This window comes from Rhinatrema bivittatum, chromosome 12 (assembly GCF_901001135.1).
Source record: "Rhinatrema bivittatum chromosome 12, aRhiBiv1.1, whole genome shotgun sequence".
In the NCBI taxonomy this organism is placed as follows: Eukaryota; Metazoa; Chordata; class Amphibia; order Gymnophiona; family Rhinatrematidae; genus Rhinatrema; species Rhinatrema bivittatum.
This window is the reverse complement of record NC_042626.1, coordinates 51,188,323-51,208,389: the sequence shown is the minus strand read 5'-3', so window position 1 is coordinate 51,208,389 and position 20,067 is coordinate 51,188,323. Positions and strand designations below refer to the sequence as shown.

General features: G+C 49.0%; 1 protein-coding gene across 2 annotated transcripts in view; it reads left to right on the top strand.

Annotated features, from left to right (window-relative positions):
* The first annotated feature begins 5,066 nt into the window (after nucleotides 1-5,066).
* PLEKHH3 (pleckstrin homology, MyTH4 and FERM domain containing H3) overlaps nucleotides 5,067-20,067 on the top strand; it is a 105,621-nt gene continuing 90,620 nt past the window's right edge. For both annotated transcript variants that reach the window (XM_029572720.1, XM_029572719.1), the window contains exon 1: nucleotides 5,067-5,701. In XM_029572720.1, coding sequence (XP_029428580.1) covers nucleotides 5,561-5,701 — 141 coding nt within the window. In that variant the 5' untranslated portion in view covers nucleotides 5,067-5,560. The remainder of the gene's footprint in view (nucleotides 5,702-20,067) is intronic.

Below are 20,067 nucleotides of genomic sequence, written 5' to 3'. Positions count from 1 at the left end.
CCCATCATTCGTAACCTGGGCTATACAAGACCATCACGGGGTGGGAGGTCAGCCAGAAGGGATGGAAGCAAGTGCAACTACCAAGAAAAATGAGAAGGTTGACCACTCCCCCGGGGAGCTCTGCTCTAATGCTGCTGCTGCTGCTGCACGCGCATCCTGAACTGAGGAGGGAAAGGGCAGGGGACATTGCACCCCCTACAAACCTGGGCAGCTGCACGTCCAGAGGAGGAAGAGAAAGAGCAGGGGCAATTGTTGCTGGCAGGAGCCCAAACCTGTGCTGCTGCACGCCGAGAGAAAGAGAAGAGCTCGGTCAATCAGACCCTGCAACAGCTTCATCAGCCGCTGCTGCGTAAGACCCAGGGCCGGTGCTTCCATGAGGCAAACTAGGCAGTCACCTATAGCAGCCAACGTTTTTATTTGGAGGGGGGGGGGGGCAGCAAAATCCTGCCAGCATGAGGCCCAGAGGCTGTGCCAGAGCCACGACCACCAAAGAAGGGAGCGCTGTGCTCCATGCCACCAGTAGTGGGAGCGCTGTGCTCCATGCCACCAGTAATGGGAGTGCTGTGCTCCATGCCACCAGCAGCGGGAGCGCTGTGCTCCATGCCACCAGCAGCGGGAGCGCTGTGCTCCATGCCACCAGCAGCGGGAGCGCTGTGCTCCATGCCACCAGTAGCGGGAGCGCTGTGCTCCATGCCACCAGCAGCGGGAGCGCTGTGCTCCATGCCACCAGTAGCGGGAGCGCTGTGCTCCATGCCACCAGCAGCGGGAGCGCTGTGCTCCATGCCACCAGTAATGGGAGCGCTGTGCTCCATGCCACCAGTAGCGGAAACGCTGTGCTCCATGCCACCAGTAATGGGAGCGCTGTGCTCCATGCCACCAGCAGCGGAAACGCTGTGCTCCATGCCACCAGCAGCGGGAGCGCTGTGCTCCATGCCACCAGCAGCGGAAACGCTGTGCTCCATGCCACCAGCAGCGGGAGCGCTGTGCTCCATGCCACCAGTAATGGGAGCGCTGTGCTCCATGCCACCAGTAGCGGAAACGCTGTGCTCCATGCCACCAGTAATGGGAGCGCTGTGCTCCATGCCACCAGTAGCGGAAGCGCTGTGCTCCATGCCACCAGCAGCGGAAACGCTGTGCTCCATGCCACCAGTAGCGGAAGCGCTGTGCTCCATGCCACCAGTAATGGGAGCGCTGTGCTCCATGCCACCAGTAGCGGAAACGCTGTGCTCCATGCCACCAGTAATGGGAGCGCTGTGCTCCATGCCACCAGCAGCGGGAGCGCTGTGCTCCATGCCACCAGTAATGGGAGCGCTGTGCTCCATGCCACCAGTAGCGGAAGCGCTGTGCTCCATGCCACCAGCAGCGGAAACGCTGTGCTCCATGCCACCAGTAGCGGGAGCGCTGTGCTCCATGCCACCAGCAGCGGAAACGCTGTGCTCCATGCCACCAGCAGCGGGAGCGCTGTGCTCCATGCCACCAGCAGCGGAAACGCTGTGCTCCATGCCACCAGTAGCGGGAGCGCTGTGCTCCATGCCACCAACAGCGGGAGCGCTGTGCTCCATGCCACCAGTAGCGGAAACGCTGTGCTCCATGCCACCAGCAGCGGGAGCGCTGTGCTCCATGCCACCAGTAGTGGGAGCGCTGTGCTCCATGCCACCAGCAGCGGAAACGCTGTACTCCATGCCACCAGTAGCGGGAGCGCTGTGCTCCATGCCACCAGTAGTGGGAGCGCTGTGCTCTATGCCACCAGCAGCGGGAGCGCTGTGCTCTATGCCACCAGTAGTGGGAGCGCTGTGCTCCATGCCACCAGTAGCGGGAGCGCTGTGCTCCATGCCACCAGTAGCATGGAGCGCTGTGCTCCATGCCACCAGTAGCATGGAGCGCTGTGCTCCATGCCACCAGCAGCGGGAGCGCTGTGCTCCATGCCACCAGTAGCATGGAGCGCTGTGCTCCATGCCACCAGTAGCGGGAGCGCTGTGCTCCATGCCACCAGTAGCGGGAGCGCTGTGCTCCATGCCACCAGTAGCGGGAGCGCTGTGCTCCATGTCACCAGTAGCGGGAGCGCTGTGCTCCATGCCACCAGCAGCAGGAGCGCTGTGCTCCATGCCACCAGTAGCATGGAGCGCTGTGCTCCATGCCACCAGCAGCGGGAGCGCTGTGCTCCATGCCACCAGTAGTTGGAGCGCTGTGCTCCATGCCACCAGCAGCATGGAGCGCTGTGCTCCATGCCACCAGTAGTGGGAGTGCTGTGCTCTATGCCACCAGTAGCATGGAGCGCTGTGCTCCATGCCACCAGCAGCGGGAGCGCTGTGCTCCATGCCACCAGCAGCAGGAGCGCTGTGCTCCATGCCACCAGCAGCATGGAGCGCTGTGCTCCATGCCACCAGCAGCATGGAGCGCTGTGCTCCATGCCACCAGTAGTGGGAGTGCTGTGCTCTATGCCACCAGTAGCATGGAGCGCTGTGCTCCATGCCACCAGTAGCGGGAGCGCTGTGCTCCATGCCACCAGTAGCGGGAGCGCTGTGCTCTATGCCACCAGTAGTGGGAGCGCTGTGCTGGAGCTGCCGCCAATAAGTTGGGGGGGGGGGGTGCATGACAGATGGTTCTTCTAGGGCACTAAATACTCTTGCATCGGCCCTGACTGGGGGGGGGGGGGGCGGGAAGAGGAAAGCAGAGTGATAACAACCCCAAAGTTTCCTGCTGCTGGCACGTATTGCCAGTCCTTGTCTTTCCCTTCCCCTGAACCAGCTACTCAGCATTACAGGAGCAGACCGCTATTAAAAACATACGTACAAAATATATCTTGTTTTCTGGCTTACATCACGGCTGAGAGGAAGAAAGGAAGGAGGAGGGACTGGGGTTGATAGTATGGGGGGCAGAAGGAATGGGAATGCTTTGTTGGGTGGATGGGCAGACTGGACAGGACGTACAGTCTTTTACTACCATCATGTTTCTATCATTCCATGAAGGAGGGGTAGGGATGGGAAACCGTGACTGACCCGGTGAGGCAGATGAGAACGGATGGCAGAGTATCAGGGGACCCCTGGATTACTGGGGAAGAAAAAGGAAGGAGCCCTCTCTCCCCCCCCCCCCCCGAGAATCATGCTGGTGCGAGGGGAGGGAATAAGGGCCACCGTGCATGAAGGAGAGAGGATGGTGGTATAGGAGGGAGAGAGGGACAACCACTAGAGATCAAGAAAGGAAAAAGGGAGGGAGGGAGGGAGGGAGAGTGGACTACCATGGACCAGAGGGAGAGAGAAAATCAGAAAGGGGATTAATTTGTCAGAAATTGTCGCTTGTGGGCCCTTAATTTAAATGGAGTTTACTTTGCCTACAACAGAAGAATAACCCTGACAGGATCCTCTTGGTGCTCCTGAATATCATTTGGTGCGGATGGGAAATGGGGGGGGGGGGGGGCAATTTTGGAAATATTTTTATCTGGGTTAGGTGAAACTAACTCAGGTAAAATGGGGGGGGGGGGGGCTGCACTCTGTCCTCCCTCTGCAGGTGCAAGTAACTGCTCTGCAAAGGGGGGGGGGGGGTCAGTGGACAGCACCTGGGGATTTCATTTTGGACTTTCTAGCATGGGGGGTTGAAAAGGACTGGGCTCTTTGACCTGTCAAGGGGCACCAGATTTGAACCAGGGACCACTTGATCTTACAGTGAAATGCTCTGCTATTCCTACCCTACCCAACCCCTCTGGATCTAGAATGACGGGAACGTGAAAGCAAATCCACTAAATCAGAATATAAAGAGGAATAATCTTAATGATTTCCTTTTTTTTTTTTGAGAGGCTGCGTAATAAAGTTTTAAATAAATAAATAAAACTGGTTTCCCAAACGCTGCTGCTTTATGTCAATAATCAAAGCAGGAGTTTACAGGCAGGAGGGAAACGCTGCACTTATAACGCCAAAGCTCATCCCCTGCACTTAACTGTTACAAAAATAAACATTTCACTTAAGAGAAAACAAACAAACAAATAAGGATATGGCAATGAAATGATGGACGGAATTAATTTTAGAAAACAAGGAAAAGGGATTTCTGCAATATAGACTGGATAGCCCGTTTTGTGCTGTTGGGAAAAGCCTCGCATAGGCGCCTTTACGAGAATCTTAGGGGTCTTATTCATTATTCATCTTTCGGTCCAGCCTCTGTTGTGTCCCCTCTCTTAGGGACATGCGTGACATGCTCTCACGGGTCATGATCAACAACCAGCCACTAGAGTCAGGATGTGTGTCTGAGACTGGGTCTGAGTAGCGAAAGACGTATTTCAGTTTGAATGCAATATGTAGCTGCCTTTTTTTCGTAAGTGGCCTTGGCTACCTGTGGAAAGGCGTTGATATAATATATAGACCGCAGGGGATGTCTCTGTTCTTTCCTGGGGAGGGGGACGTGTTCTCCAAGTCTCTGGAAGTCACATCCGGAAATCGCTAGCTCCCACAACTCCCTCGTGGGTTCTGTAAGGAGGGGTTGGAGGGCAGGTGAACGCAGCTCCTGAAAACCAGGCCTTCCTCCCCCCTCCCCCCCAAAAAAAATCTCGGGAGCAAATAGCTCTATATGCACAGTCTGAAGGGGGGGGGGGGGGCACGTTAGCTTTGTCGACACATGGAGCTGGCCAAGCTGAAATATCTTTTTTTTGTAAACTTTGCAGAACTAAAGGCCAAAATAAAAGAGAAGCATCTTTCATCCTTTCACCCCTTCCAAGAGTTCGCAGAATTTGGTTTTAAAGAGAAAGTTAATGACTTTGTGCCAGAGAAGTCGCCTCTCGCCGCTCTGATGGGGTTAAAGGTGAGGAGTCCCTGCCTAGCTCCCCTCCTCCCTCCAGCTGACACGCTGCCCGGAGGTGGGGTTGGGGGTTGGGATTGGGGACTGCGGGGGGGGGGGGGGGGGAGAGAGAGAGAGGAGGGAGAGGCGCACGATGATGCAACCCGCTGCCGGCCTTCGCATAAATCACCGGCCTCCCGCTCGCTGATTGGCCGCCGCGCCCGGGCACCCGGCGCTCTATTGGTCGACTCGGAGCCCATCCTTCGCACATTGTTGAAGCTCCGCCAGAAGGGGCCGGGGCGGGAGCGGCAGTGGCAGGATCGGCCCCCGGCAGCTCTCCCGCGTCTGTCGCCTCTCCCCTGCTTCTGGCATCAGGAAGTAGCGAGCAGCAGGATCGGCTTTGGACTGCAGCTGGCGGTGAAGTTTGCTTCCGACCCGGGCTCGGCTCTTGCTTCTCCCCGCCTTCCCGGGGACTTCCATTGGAGCTGGTGCCCGTTCCCGTACCTACTTTTCGCGGTCCGGTTCGGAAATCGGGAACCATCGTCCCCGATCGGGGCTTCTTCCCCCGGTTCCCTTCCTTTTGCAGACAAAGAGATCGGAGTAGTTTCCAGCCCTTCCAGCTGTTTTCTTTTCAGGAAGGTGCTATTTGTTTTTTTTTTGGGGGGGGAATCCCCCTTTCTGAGGTGGGAACTGGATCCCCTGGGGCAGAGATCTGAGACTGGCGGATGTGAGGGCGCAAAGGAGAAGGCAGCGATCCCCGGGGGGCTGGGAGGCTGCGCTCCCCCATCGGCTTTGAATGCCTTTTCAAGGGTTATGGTGGCTGCTGTGCTGCAGGCAGGGCTTCACCTTGCTGAGACGGGACTATGGGGAGGGCGAGAAGGAGGAAGACGAGTCCTTTGAGCTGCGAAATAAAGAGGACCAGATGTGCAGTATGCGGGTAAGTGTCGACCGATTTACCAGAGGCAGCTCTGGGAGGGTGGGGAGAGGAGAAGCGGAAAATAAAACAAGAGCTGGTGGGGTCCACAGTGCAGACTTTAAATCAAATCGATACTGAAAACTGGATTCCAGAAGTGAGCAGGGAAGGGCCGGATTGCTACTAAAACTCTCTGGCAAAAGATAAAACTAGATGCGGATTGTGTTAAAACACTTCCCGACGGATTTATAACCCACCGAAGGGAAAAAGGTCCCTACTCCTCTTGGCTAGAAGAGATTGCCTGTAACTTGTGCCACCGAACGATGGACACGGAGTGCTCGGGGAAGGAAACGAAACAAAACCACGTTCGGCTCTGCAGTTAATATCTGGCAGGATTTCTGTCAAGGGGAAAGGATTGGGATTTAAGATCTGCAGGTGATTATCTTCCCTCCGGGCGATGAGTTTGTGGGGTCGGGGTTCCAGTGACGGGGGAGGGGGGGGGTGATCACGCTGGTCCCACCCGAAAGGAGAGTGGCGAGTGCACAGGCTCTGGGTGCCGGATCGCCCGGGGCTGGCTCTGTGCCCGACGTTTAGGCTCTTACATAATCGGGCACAATCGCCGCATTCTCCATTGTCAAACCACGGCGGGCTCCGATCAGTCCTCTCCCAAGCATTCCCCCCGACTACGATCATCGTTCACGTTTCGGAGTCTTTCTCTCTCTCAAAGATTTTAACTTTAATAACGCCTCTTGGTTAAGGGGGAGCCTGCCCATTTGAGGAAACGTTGCTTTCATGAAGTGCAATTTTTTAAAAAGTGTCTCTCTGAAGTTTGCATTATATTCTGATTTTTTTTTTTTTTTAATCATTTATGGCTTGGAGTTCGGCTCTGGTCTGCTGGAGCCCTGCCACCATATCCTGCTGAGAGAGAAACCATTCTGTGGCCCAGAGAACATGCATTTATATCCCTACTGTCCTGGTCTGCGCTGCCAGCCCCTTCCCTGGCAGTTTGATATTCTAGGATACCCGACAGAAAAAAAAAAGTTATTTAATATGAACCTGCATCGGCGCAGCCAAAGATATATTAATTCTAGTCTGAAAATACATGTTTTGTAATTTCCTATTTTAAGGTCAGTTTTATTTGGTTATTTTGCAAAACCCTGAACAGAAATGTGCAAAATCCAATGTAAAACGACCATACATGAGAAGTGTATCAGCTCTTCAGCCAAGACATCTTTAACCCTTTGTAATAAACCCTTTCCATCCTCTTTCATTTCCATAGAGATTTCTGTTTAAGCAAGACTATTATTATTTTTATCTCAGCCTTTTTCACTGTTAGTGAAGGGTGAGTTGCAACTCACCCTTCCCTGTCCCCAGAGGCTCACAATTGATGGGGTGGATTTAGGAAGCATTTTTCCCATAGGCACAGAATGAGAGAAAAGCCTTAGTAAAGCAGGCTCTAAATTTGTGCCTGAGGCAATTAAAATGACTTAGCCAAGGTCACAAGGAGCATCAGTGAGATTTAAGCCCAAGCTTCCGTGCTTCTCAACCTGCTCCTCTTAACCACCAGGCTACTTCTCCGCCTCAGTCTTGCTGGCCTCACTTCCTGATCCCCTGCCGATGTCATAATGCTGCATCTGTGACATCACGATTATGTCTATAGGCATAATCAATGATGGATAGAAACAAACTGAATTGCCTCCGTTATTATCAGCAGTGCCCTGTATGCTCTTAACCCTTCACTCGCAAGATCCTTTTTTTTGCAGTGTAAACGCAGGTGTGGATTCATAAGCATTCATTTGGTGTCAGTCTGTTCTTAATTTGTAAATTACAGGTAAAAGGGAACGCTCACTGACTGTCATTCCAGGCAGGCAGGCAGGCCTGCCTGCCTGCCTGCCTGGAACGTTTCTGCCTCCCAGAATTTTATGGAACGCCCCCTTGACCATTTACCTTGCGGGGTGTTCCCTGGTCCGGCACTGACCTTTGGCAGGAGCCTCCCCTAGGGCAGACTGTCGGTCCTCACGTTCTTGGCGCCTCCACCTGAAGAAGAAGGTATTAGTGAGTGGGATTTCCCCTTCCTTTACCCCAGGAAAACAAGTGGGACTGTGAAGAAGGCTGGCAGTATGTATAAATATATCCAGGTTTATTAGACTATATGATCATTTGCATGACTATGTACATGGCTAATAGGATGTCAGACAGCACATTATCTACTTGAGGTTAGTAGTCTCAGGCCACACAACTATATACATTTCTACAAGGTAGCAAGAACATTTAGTATTTGGCAATTTGGGGTTATTGGCCCCTACACTATACCATCAAATAGAAGGGACCTCTTGCGTTATTATCCTCCAAGGGCCCTGTCTTTGACAGTCTGGGAAACTGATAAAAGGTGGCTTGTATGGCCAGTAGTACAACTGTAAGCTTGCTGGGCAGACTGGATGGCCCATTTGGTCCTTTTCTGCCATCATTTCTATATGTTTCTGTGTAAGAAAGCTTTCAGTTGAATACAGGAGAAGGAATTCAGCTGGGTAAACTGAGGCAAAGAAAGAGAAGGTAGCTTGTTACAGTCACGCCTCATATCCCAGACATTCTCCTGACTCCTCTTGCACTACCACGCTATCCCATCCCTCCTCACCAAATAAGAACCCCGAGGAGGGATCACCCAGGTGCATCCATCGATAAAGCAAAGAGCTAGGAGCACTTCCCAAGTCTTTAGCTTTCTCATACTGAAAAGTACAAAGCTCGTATTGTCCTCCCCACCCTTCCTCTAATGATTATCACATCACCTCCCTCATAAAATGCCTTAACTCGCTCGTATAAGAGTAACAGAACCTATAATAATTTATAAGCAATGCAATAGAAAAATGTAAGACTATAGAGTGAGATGAATTATAAAGCATTTATCGGTCAAGAATTAAACTGCATACCAGTCTGTGTGTGTGGCGGGGGAGGGTACAATTTAAAGTGCTTGGTTTATGAAATGTAAAGTAGAAGTGGATTTCACAGCGTTATAGTCTGATTTGTCTGTAGCTAGCTGGTGTCTCCTTACCACGTCTGCCCATGTAAGTATCTAGTGCAGAGTATGACAGCTTGGAATTGTCAGCCCCCCGGCTCAGTAATCTCTGTTCTGACTGGCTGAATGCCCTTTAGTGCTTTCTAGTCATCTTCGCCGAGCTCTTATGTGAGCTGCGCAGCAAATGACTTTTTTTTTTTAATTATGATTAACAGTTGATCACTGAAGACCTAGTGTTTGTCAGTCTGTAATTACTGTAAGGAGCAGATGTATCACAGAGGAACGTAGGGAGGTATTATCGGACTGTGCAGATGTTAAGGAGACAAGCTGACATCTTTTTCCAGATGTCAGGGGTCCAACCTCTGCTGCGGATGCTCTGGACATTTATTTCTTCATGCAGCCGCTGGTCTCTAGGTCCCTGCTCTTGGCAAAATATGCCAGCTCATGATGGCATCATTTACTTATTGTTGAATGTTTGATATTCTGCCTTCTTAAATTAATGACAGTTGCATCACAATTTATAATCCTCACATAACCGGTTAACAGTAAAGAAAGGAGGCAGATGATCATGGTTGCCTGAAATGAAGAAGAGCATGTGTTAAGTGGCTGGTCTGCCTGATATATTAGAGGGCAACGATAGAGATAGGTATGGGTACAGATGCATAAGGCAGGCACCAAGCGCAGAGGGAGAAGGTTGGTAGAAGCTCTCATGGTCAAGAATTCTGGAACTCCATTGTAAAGAGGGAAGCCTCCGACGAGTCTGGGTGAATAGCCTAAGCCTCGACTTGCCACCTGAAGTAAGGTAGCTTGATTTGAGGCAAAGGGGTAGCAGTAATTTGTTCCGTAGTTTTGGGGCATAGCAGGCAGGGTGCTCAAAAGTCTTGTGCAGGTTAATCTGGTAAATGTCAAAGGAGGGGGGGGGGAGGGTAGGAGGGTTTTGGGAGCATCAGAGTTGGCTTGTTTGTGGGAGTGTAGAAGTTGGGGGAGATGCTCAGGGGACAGTTTGTTCACACAATTTGAAGAAGTAGGCATAGAGTTCGGAATTGCATCCTGTGTTCGACCGGGGATCAGCGCAGCTACCTTATGTGGTCTGTTGCTGTGGCCCCCAACCAAAATTCTGGCAGCCTTAAAGAGTCGGAGGCGTTTGAGATCACATTGTGAGATGCTGATAAATGGAGACCCGCAGTTGCCGACGCGCCCGCTGAGTACAGCACATATCGAGGTGTGCTTCTCATAGTAATTACGCAGTTGGCTGGGGCCAGAAGGAGGTTGTGAAGGAGTATACAGGAGAAAACCCAGAACACCTTAAAGGACTGGATCCAAAAAATCTGGCCCAGTCTACCTTAAGCCTAAAACAGCAGGGAATTCTGGTCCGGGCAGAGGGCCCTGGGAAGGGTATAACCAGCCAGGTTCAGGAGGGAACAGGAGGCTTAGGTTAGAGAAAGGAAATGCTACTGAACTGTACGTTGTGATACTACCTTTGTGTTGTTGAAATGAGAAGAATAGCAGAGCTGCTTTTGTTTGCTTTCTTTTCACTAATAAGGACGTTTATGCAAGATTTCTGCTGGTGTCCAGCCTTAATCTGGCTATCCTAAGACCATTCATGGTGTCACAGAGGTCCCTATCATCTTTGAGGTGGGCTTCCATTACAAGGCTATGGTCGAGTTGAGCCCCTACACTCAGTACTGAGTTTTTATGTTGGGGTGGCCTTATTGGTGTAGCCAAAAGAGTTCAGATTTAGAGGAATTTGGTTTAAGTTAGTGGTTCTTGAGTTACTGCTGTAGGACATTCAAAATAGTAATGGATGAGGTTTGGTCTGATCCTATTTTGGATGACAGCATAAAAGGTGTTGAACGAATGGATGAGGTCACAGATTGGACGAAAGTACACGTTGAAGAGGATCAGTGAAAGCACCGAATCCTGAGGTGTTCCACAGGTGAAGTCTTTTGGTGAGGAAGAAATGTTGTCCCATGAGATGGACTGTGTCCTGTTATCTGGGAAGAAGTCAAACCATTTGCAGGCTGTGCCTTCAATACCAATGTCCCTTAATTGTATATCAGGAGCTGTTTGGTGATCCATGGTATCCAAGGCGGCAGAGAGATCTAATACTACCTTGCATGGCACCTTGAAGGGCTGTATGTAGCTATATTATTTATTCCTCCCCCACCAATTTACATGTCACTCTGCTTTGTCCTACAGCATTTACAGTGAGATAAGGGGAGAAGAGAGGTTGGTTTTTTTTTTTGGGTAGGGGTGAACAGGTAAACGTGTCACAAAGCTGCACCAGGCTTCTAAGAAGGCTGGAGAACATAAGAACATAAGAAAATGCCATACTGGGTCAGACCAAGAGTCCATCAAGCCCAGCATCCTGTTTCCAACAGTGGCCAATCCAGGCCATAAGAACCTGGCAAGTACCCAAAAACTAAGTCTATTCCATGTAACCATTGCTAATGGCAGTGGCTATTCTCTAAGTGAACTTAATAGCAGGTAATGGACTTTTCCTCCAAGAACTTATCCAATCCTTTTTTAAACACAGCTATACTAACTGCACGAACCACATTCTCTGGCAACAAATTCCAGAGTTTAATTGTGCGTTGAGTAAAAAAGAACTTTCTCCGATTAGTTTTAAATGTGCCCCATGCTAACTTCATGGAGTGTCCCCTAGTCTTTCTACTATCCGAAAGAGTAAATAACCGATTCACATCTACCCGTTCTAGACCTCTCATGATTTTAAACACCTCTATCATATCCCCCCTCAGTCGTCTCTTCTCCAAGCTGAAAAGTCCTAACCTCTTTAGTCTTTCCTCATAGGGGAGTTGTTCCATTCCCCTTATCATTTTGGTCGCCCTTCTCTGTACCTTCTCCATCGCAATTATATCTTTTTTGAGATGCGGCGACCAGAATTGTACACAGTATTCAAGGTGCGGTCTCACCATGGAGCGATACAGAGGCATTATGACATTTTCCGTTTTATTCATCATTCCTTTTCTAATAATTCCCAACATTCTGTTTGCTTTTTTGACTGCCGCAGCAGACTGAACCGACGATTTCAATGTGTTATCCACTATGACACCTAGATCTCTTTCTTGGGTTGTAGCACCTAATATGGAACCCAACATCGTGTAATTATAGCATGGGTTATTTTTCCCTATATGCATCACCTTGCACTTATCCACATTAAATTTCATCTGCCATTTGGATGCCCAATTTTCCAGTCTCACAAGGTCTTCCTGCAATTTATCACAATCTGCTTGTGATTTAACTACTCTGAACAATTTTGTGTCATCTGCAAATTTGATTATCTCACTCGTCATATTTCTTTCCAGATCATTTATAAATATATTGAACAGTAAGGGTCCCAATACAGATCCCTGAGGCACTCCACTGTCCACTCCCTTCCACTGAGAAAATTGCCCATTTAATCCTACTCTCTGTTTCCTGTCTTTTAGCCAGTTTGCAATCCATGAAAGGACATCGCCACCTATCCCATGACTTTTTACTTTTCCTAGAAGCCTCTCATGAGGAACTTTGTCAAACGCCTTCTGAAAATCCAAGTATACTATATCTACCGGTTCACCTTTATCCACATGTTTATTAACTCCTTCAAAAAAGTGAAGCAGATTTGTGAGGCAAGACTTGCCCTGTGTAAAGCCATGCTGACTTTGTTCCATTAAACCATGTCTTTCTATATGTTCTGTGATTTTGATGTTTAGAACACTTTCCACTATTTTTCCTGGCACTGAAGTCAGGCTAACCGGTCTGTAGTTTCCCGGATCGCCCCTGGAGCCCTTTTTAAATATTGGGGTTACATTTGCTATCCTCCAGTCTTCAGGTACAATGGATGATTTTAATGATAAGTTACAAATTTTTACTAATAGGTCTGAAATTTCATTTTTTAGTTCCTTCAGAACTCTGGGGTGTATACCATCCGGTCCAGGTGATTTACTACTCTTCAGTTTGTCAATCAGGCCTACCACATCTTCTAGGTTCACCGTGATTTGATTCAGTCCATCTGAATCATTACCCATGAAAACCTTCTCCATTACGGGTACCTCCCCAACATCCTCTTCAGTAAACACCGAAGCAAAGAAATCATTTAATCTTTCCGCGATGGCCTTATCTTCTCTAAGTGCCCCTTTAACCCCTCGATCATCTAACGGTCCAACTGACTCCCTCACAGGCTTTCTGCTTCAGATATGTTTTAAAAAGTTTTTACTGTGAATTTTTGCCTCTACAGCCAACTTCTTTTCAAATTCTCTCTTAGCTGGTCTTATCAATGTCTTACATTTAACTTGCCAATGTTTATGCTTTATCCTATTTTCTTCTGTTGGATCCTTCTTCCAATTTTTGAATGAAGATCTTTTGGCTAAAATAGCTTCTTTCACCTCCCCTTTTAACCATGCCGGTAATTGTTTTGCCTTCTTTCCACCTTTCTTAATGTGTGGAATACATTGTTATAAATAACCCTAATATCAAGGAGCTCAGCCAGCTACTGCAGACAAAACCTCCCTGGTTTTGGTGGCTGTTTGGATAATTATATATTTTGATGGTAAGACATGGGAGGGGGACTTGTGGGAACCAGAGAGGAGGAGGATGAGGCCTGGAATAGGCTACCAGTGGAGGTCAGCACCGGAATGGGGTTTAAGCATCTTGGAACAGATGCAGAGGGCAGTGCTAGGAGCAAGATTGAGAGGTGGGGTGGGTGTGGAGTAGGGGGATTCATATGCTCACCTGCCCAAAGCGATAGAGAACCAAAGAGGAAGAATTTGAACTGGGCAGACTGGATGGGCCAATGGATCTTCACCTGCCTTCGTCTCCTATGTTACTACGTATAAGGGGCAGGCTGGAACAGCCTCTACTGTATCTGTACATAGTAAAGTAGTGAATGATGGCAGATAGTTGGTCCATCCAGGCTGCCCAGAAAGTTGTTCAGGGTTGTAACTGCCACTCCATGCAGGTACCCCATTTATGGACTTCTAGTTCAAATTTCTCAGAATAGCTGTGGGGCAAAAGCTGTGCTATATGATCCCCCTTATTTTTGAGGTGTAGAAAGCCCCTTTCCTGACTAAATACTTTAATCATATGCTTTCAGAACCTAAATAAAAAAAAAAGGATCAAATGCTCAACACTTAAAAAAAACCAACCCCTCCCCCCCCCCCCAAAAAAAACCAAACCTTGCTCTGTAGGTTCTAGATCAGGGCTTCCCAAACCTGTCCTGGGGATCTCCCAGCCAGTTGGGTTTTCAGGATATCCGCAATGAATATGCAGGAGATAAATTTGCATATGCTAGGTAAACCTATCTCATGGAGTGGAGGAGTAGCCTAGCGGTTAGAGCAGTGGCCTTTGAACCAGGGAGACCAGGCTCCTTGTGACCTTGGGCAAGTCACTTCACCCTCCATTGCCTCAGGTACAAACTTAGAGTCTGAGCCCTCTGGGGACAACACCTGACTGTAATCTGCTTTGAAGTGCCCAAAAGTGGACTATAGAAATGAGAAGAAACTAAATTCCTTGTGGATATCCTGACATGCTGGCTAGCTGTGAGGTCCCCAGGCCAGGTTTGGGAAGCCCTGTCCTAGGCTGTGGCCTCCTGACAAAATCTTACCAATTGTGTGTTGCCTCCCCTGCCTTTAACTCCATCCCTCCTTCACCCGACTCCCTGACGGTTGTGGTTCTGAAACATGGAGGAATCTCTCATTGCAGCCCACTTGCAAGAATCTTAGAAGACAAGCAAACAGGAGGGGAGAGAGGGAGGTGAAATTGGTGACCCTGCTTGTAGGATTTCAAAGAGCCTGTCTCTCTTTTTTTTTTTTTTACCTTAATGAATAATGAATTACCATCGACCGGGCGCCATGCTCCTGTCACTTAAAAGATACAGTTTTAGAATCAGCCTGAACGCAGCATCCTAGAATAGGCCCAACCTGTTCCATTTCCGAGTTGGAGCTGCTTAAGCCGCACCATCTGCGGAGACCAGAAAACTCCTGAAATCAATTTTTTTTTTTTTTAAGTTAATGCAGCTAATAAAATTTCAAGTGAAATTCTGGCTAACCTTGGTTCAGTCGCATTGTGTCCTTGTGCTTCAGATTGCCCAGCCATATCTACATCATAATCAATTGATAAATGTATACAGCATTATAGGAGCTGTCAGGCAGCAAGATAAGTTGAAAACTTTATGACTGATTTCTTTTCCATTAGGGACCATTAAAGATATAACTAATTGTTGTTGCCCAGGAATATTATTATTTAGTTTTGGTTACTGTCTTGTCAGGGCTCTACATTTCCTATGACATGGTCTTTTAAAAAAATTATTACAAAAACCAAACTTTTTATTTAATTTTTATAGAGGAGATAGATTAATGTTTTTTAAAAGCCTGGCTCAAGCCACTTGACCATCCATCTTCTCCTCATCCTACAAAAGAAGGATGAGGTGGGGCATAGTGCTTACGGAGTTATGGTGAACCCAAGACACATCTGCTGTCCCTCAAGAGGCAAAACTCCAGCTGAAAATGGATGCGGTTCCATTGACTGCCATCCTCCAACCTGGTAGCTCCAGGTGCTCGGTAAGTTTTGGCACCTGACCTCGGCTAGTACATCATGAGCAGGTCAGATTACTGAGCAAGTTCTCTTGGGATTCATGTTCAACTGGTTTGTGTCGTTGAGCTTGAGCAAGTCATGTCAACTTTCCAGATGGAACTGGGTAGCATTCTTCTTCTTTCTCTGCCCTTTGGGAAGAGAGTGTATTCAATCCAGAAATTATGCTTCCAAACTGTCTGTCTCCGAGATTGCCACATGTCGCTTTTTAGAACATTGAATTAGAAAGCATGCTGGGGACCCATTACCATGGAGCATGCAATACAAATCCAAACTGCTTTTATAAAACTCTGGTAGAGTGGGCCTGTCCCAGGAACATCCCAGCAAAGGGAGGGGAGTGGTCTTTGAAGCTTCCCTGATGGGTGGCCATTTAAATTTAGAATCCTGCAATCCTATTGGCCGGCTGCCCTGCCTGCCGTGCGAGTGAGGTGCCAGCACCTGGCAGGGGCAGATGGAAGAGGAGCAGAGGAGGCTAAAAATAACATCTGGTGTACATATCACTCCAGGGTCTGCGAAACGAGGATGGTAACAGGAGTGGACCCTTATCAGCACATGCTACAGGATCGTCCCTACCTCGGGGTCTGCTTCCTCCTTCGCACCTCTCCCCCAGTCCACCGAGAGGCAAGGATTAAAAAGAGACTGGCCTTGGAAAAGGTAACTTTAGCTACTGGCACTGACCACCTCTAATATCTCACCGTGCACTTGTATTTTATGCAATGGATTGTCCAGCGCAAGGGCTGCTGCATTCACCACTTAAGGGCAGAGAATCTCTGCTTCTTAGATTTGTATAGCCTGTGCTTAAATTTTAACCAGGACAAGGAGCACAGATTCCCTACTCCAGCAAAAATATCGCAGGACCTTTAAAGTTGCTGTACCAACATTTTCTTTGCTTTTGAGAATTCATTTGTCCTGCACAGTCACTGGGCTCCCACATTTTCTTTCCAAATGTATATTTAATTCCTGAGAAGATATTAGTGCTTAAAGTACTTCAGTGCTCACCCTGTAATGACCCTAAAAAGTAGCATGGGGGTGGTATACTGCATCAGAGCCCTGTGCAGGAGTCACACCAAGACATGTGAAGCATGAGTACAGCACGGACAGATGAAGAGTGAAACATGAACACAGCACGGAGAGCTGAAGAGCAGATAACCTCAGGTGGGCATCGCACTTATATTCATAAAGCACAAATCTGTAAAGAAGAAATGGAAAGAGCGCTCCTGTTTTAGGGTTTCCCCAAACCTGTCCTGGTGCACTCAGTCAGGTGGGATTTCAGGAGATCTGCAATGGCTATGCATGAGATCAAATTTTGTAAACCCTGCAGACCCTGACTGTGTAAATGTATCGCCTTCATTTTCACCGTGGATGTCTTGAAAATCCCTACTGGCTGAGGGGTCCCCGTCACAGCTTCGAGAAGCCCTGCACTAGTCCCTGTATCACGCAGATTCACAGAAACAAACCGGAAACCGATCCAATATTGCAAGTAGCGACCAAACGAAGAAGGAGATCGGTAAACACCAAGGAGTTTATTAATATATTCCGTTATAAAAAGCCAGGCAGATCCAGTCCTGGTTTTGCCTCTTTGCATGCAGGGAAGTATAATTCTGATTTCCTTAAGAAAAGCAGGAGATACATCTCCCTGCATGCAGTGGGGCAAAACCCAGAACTAGCTCACCAGAGTAAGGTGGAAGCCCTAGTTACAATTCCATCTGGTGCTACCCGGAGTTCCATGTTACACAGGGCAGACTGAGCTAGTCCTTGTGTTACCCCAATGCATGCAGGAAGATGTAGTCCTTGCTTTTCTTAGGAAAATCAAATCTAGAAGTCTGGACATACAGTGAGGCCATGCCAGAGCTGGATTGGCCTGTTCCCTATGATGTGCAACTGTTGGCAGCCCTGAACACCCAGATGTGGCTAATCTTTATAGTAGAAATCAGAACTGATCCTGGACTGGTATTTTTCAGAAGCCAGTGGCCAGGGCAGGATTTGCAGTAGCTGCTTTTAGGGTTCGGCATTATGTGCACATGCCTGGACTGTCAAATGAGCAAGCCGCTGCCAGGCCTGCTGAAATGCAAAGCTAGTTGTAGATATTGCACTGACAGGCCACATGCTAGCCAGGAGGGTCAGCTGGGCTGGAAAGAAAGCTCAAGACCAGCCGTCAAGGTAGACCTTCTCGGTTACGGGAACAGGGGGGGGGGCAAGATGGCATCCTGAGCAGAGGCATTATTTATTTTGTTTATGGGTTTTTTATATACTGCAGCACGTTAGAAAACATCACCTCGGTTTACAATGAACATTAAATTAGCAACAAGCTTTACAATCCAACAACTATAGAATGGTACATAACAGATAAAATTAAAACTATAAAATAATTAACATCAAATAATCCATAGGAGGCGCATTTAGCCGGAGGATAAAAATAACAATACAAATATTTACAATTTGGGAATATAAAACAGGAAATATAGGATGTAAGGAGCTGTAAGGAGCTGTGCTGACCATCATCAAGAATGTCCCCACTATGCCACCGAAACACAAGGGAAAAGTGAGGGTCTTTCCCTCAATCTCGACCCAACTTACAGAGCAAGCCTTGATTACCAGCTTCATGTCGGCTGGAGGTGCAGAACTCGGGAGGAAGTCCCCCGCTGCTGCAGTCGGGAGGAGAGACTTCAATGTTTGGGGCAGAGGTTGCACTCAGCCCTCCCGATACGAGACCGCCGGCGGAGAGAGTTGAGCTGCTCACGAGTACACTGCAGCGGTTGCGGACCGATGAGGTCACTGGGCAGACGCTGCAGGAGGGTGAGTCATCGGAGTTGGAGCGGTGAGGAACGCGGTCAGGATCAACAGGGGAGAACACTGAACCCCAAAGAATACAACCAGCTACAAGTTCGCTGGAAGCAGAAACCGCGATGCAAGGTGAGCAGCTCTTAACTCCAAATAAGCCAGCAGTGGTAACACTGGAGAGTTTGTGGGAGTTAACGGCTGGTCTCTCAATAGCTGTGAAAGCTCATAACACCAAAATTGACAATTTAACTGTCTCGGTAAATAATACATTTCAAGACCAAGAAAAAGCTCTTGAGTTGGTGAAGGCGTCTGTAACTAAGGCTGAGTCGGACATACAGCAAATCAAAAACGTCAATATTGCCACGGTTAAAGATAGAACGGCATTATCATGTCGACTAGAATTACTAGAAAATTGGAACAGATGCTTAAACCTCAGACTGATCAATTTCCCAAGGATTATGGGAGAATTACCAGAAATAACCTTCAAAAGATATTTGAAGGAAATTCTTCAAATTCCGGACACTGATTTACCTAATATAAATAAAGTTTACTTCATTTTTAGGTCCTCAGAGGAAAGCGTAACCTAATGGAACCCGTAGGCTTACCTGATTATGTAAAACCTAACCTTATTCCTTGAATCCTCCGGGATTGAAATTATAGACCGTACTACTCTGTTGGTTTCTTTAATAGCTGAGCAAGACATCAGCAAGCTGATGTCCCACTATTTTCAGCATCTAAATACTCAATTTCATGGAGCAACAGTAAGAATGTGTTGCGATCCCTCCTGTTGCTGCGCTACAGGTGGTCTCTCATCTTCCTCCCGGAGGCCGCTCCGAAGCCAGGGCCTCGCCTGTGTACCACCTGGGACTTGCTCCAGGGCCTGAGAGGCCTAGCTGTGCCTGTGGCTTGCATGCCAGCGTTTGGACTTCCTGTTTGGCGACGCCCTTCTCCTAGGGGCCAGCCCGCAGCTCTCCTCCTTATTTATAGGGCCAGCGGTGGGCGGTCCTGGCAAGCTCCTCCCAGGGAGTTGCCTTCTACCTCCAGTATATAAGGACTTCCTTGTCATTTGCAACGGGCCTTCGGATTGTGCATTACAGTCGCCTGTAACCTTGCTGATCCAGGTCCTCCATGTATTGATGGCTCCTTGTCCTGTCTCGGTCCGGATATCCACTACCTGATGTGTTCCTGATGTCTGCCTTGATGTGTTCCTGATGTCCTGTTCCAGTTCCAGTTGTTCTGCCCTATGTCCTCGTCTGGTTCCTGAGCCTTCTGTCCTGTTGGGCCCTGGAGTGGCCAACAGGAGGGATTCGTCCCCCGGGCTCTTGAGCTTCTGTTCCTGCCAGCCGACGGGGCTTCGGATGTCATTGGTCCCGTCATCGGAGTTCCTTCTTGACTGGACCTTTCCTGGTGCATCCTCCTTTCCTCAGCGTGGTCCGCGACCAGCCTTCCTGGGCTGTGTAGGGCGCGTCTGGGACGGGGTGGTCCGCGACTCAGTCCCACGGGTGGGCTGAGTAGGGCGCCCTGATGGACAGTGCCATGTCTTCCTTCCAGCCCTCATCTTCGATGTTTGCACTAGCCTTGTCTACGATGTCTGCACCTGCCTTGTCTACGACGTCTTCTGTGTAAGGACTCTGTCTGCCCTCGCCTCTGTCCGGCCTGCCGCCCATTGCCGTATCCAGCGGCAGGTCCGAAAGGGCCAGGGAACAGTCGGAGGACCGTTCATCAGTCAACTTCCCAGTGTTGGCTACCGTGGGCATGCAGGTCCGGCTGAGGGTCGGACTCTGTGCCTGCTTCTGTACCCGCCTGGCTCACCATGCCTGCCCAGCTCACCTCCCACGGTATGGCTGGGGCTCCTCCCTAGCTTTCGCCGTGGCCCAAGGGCTCACCACCAGCTCGAGACGACCGCGCCCACGCGCGCTCGTAACAGAATGTTCCCAGATATATCCAAAATAACTCAAGAGGGACGCAAAGGGTTTCTTTCATTGAGAAGGGAAACAATTTCTGCAGG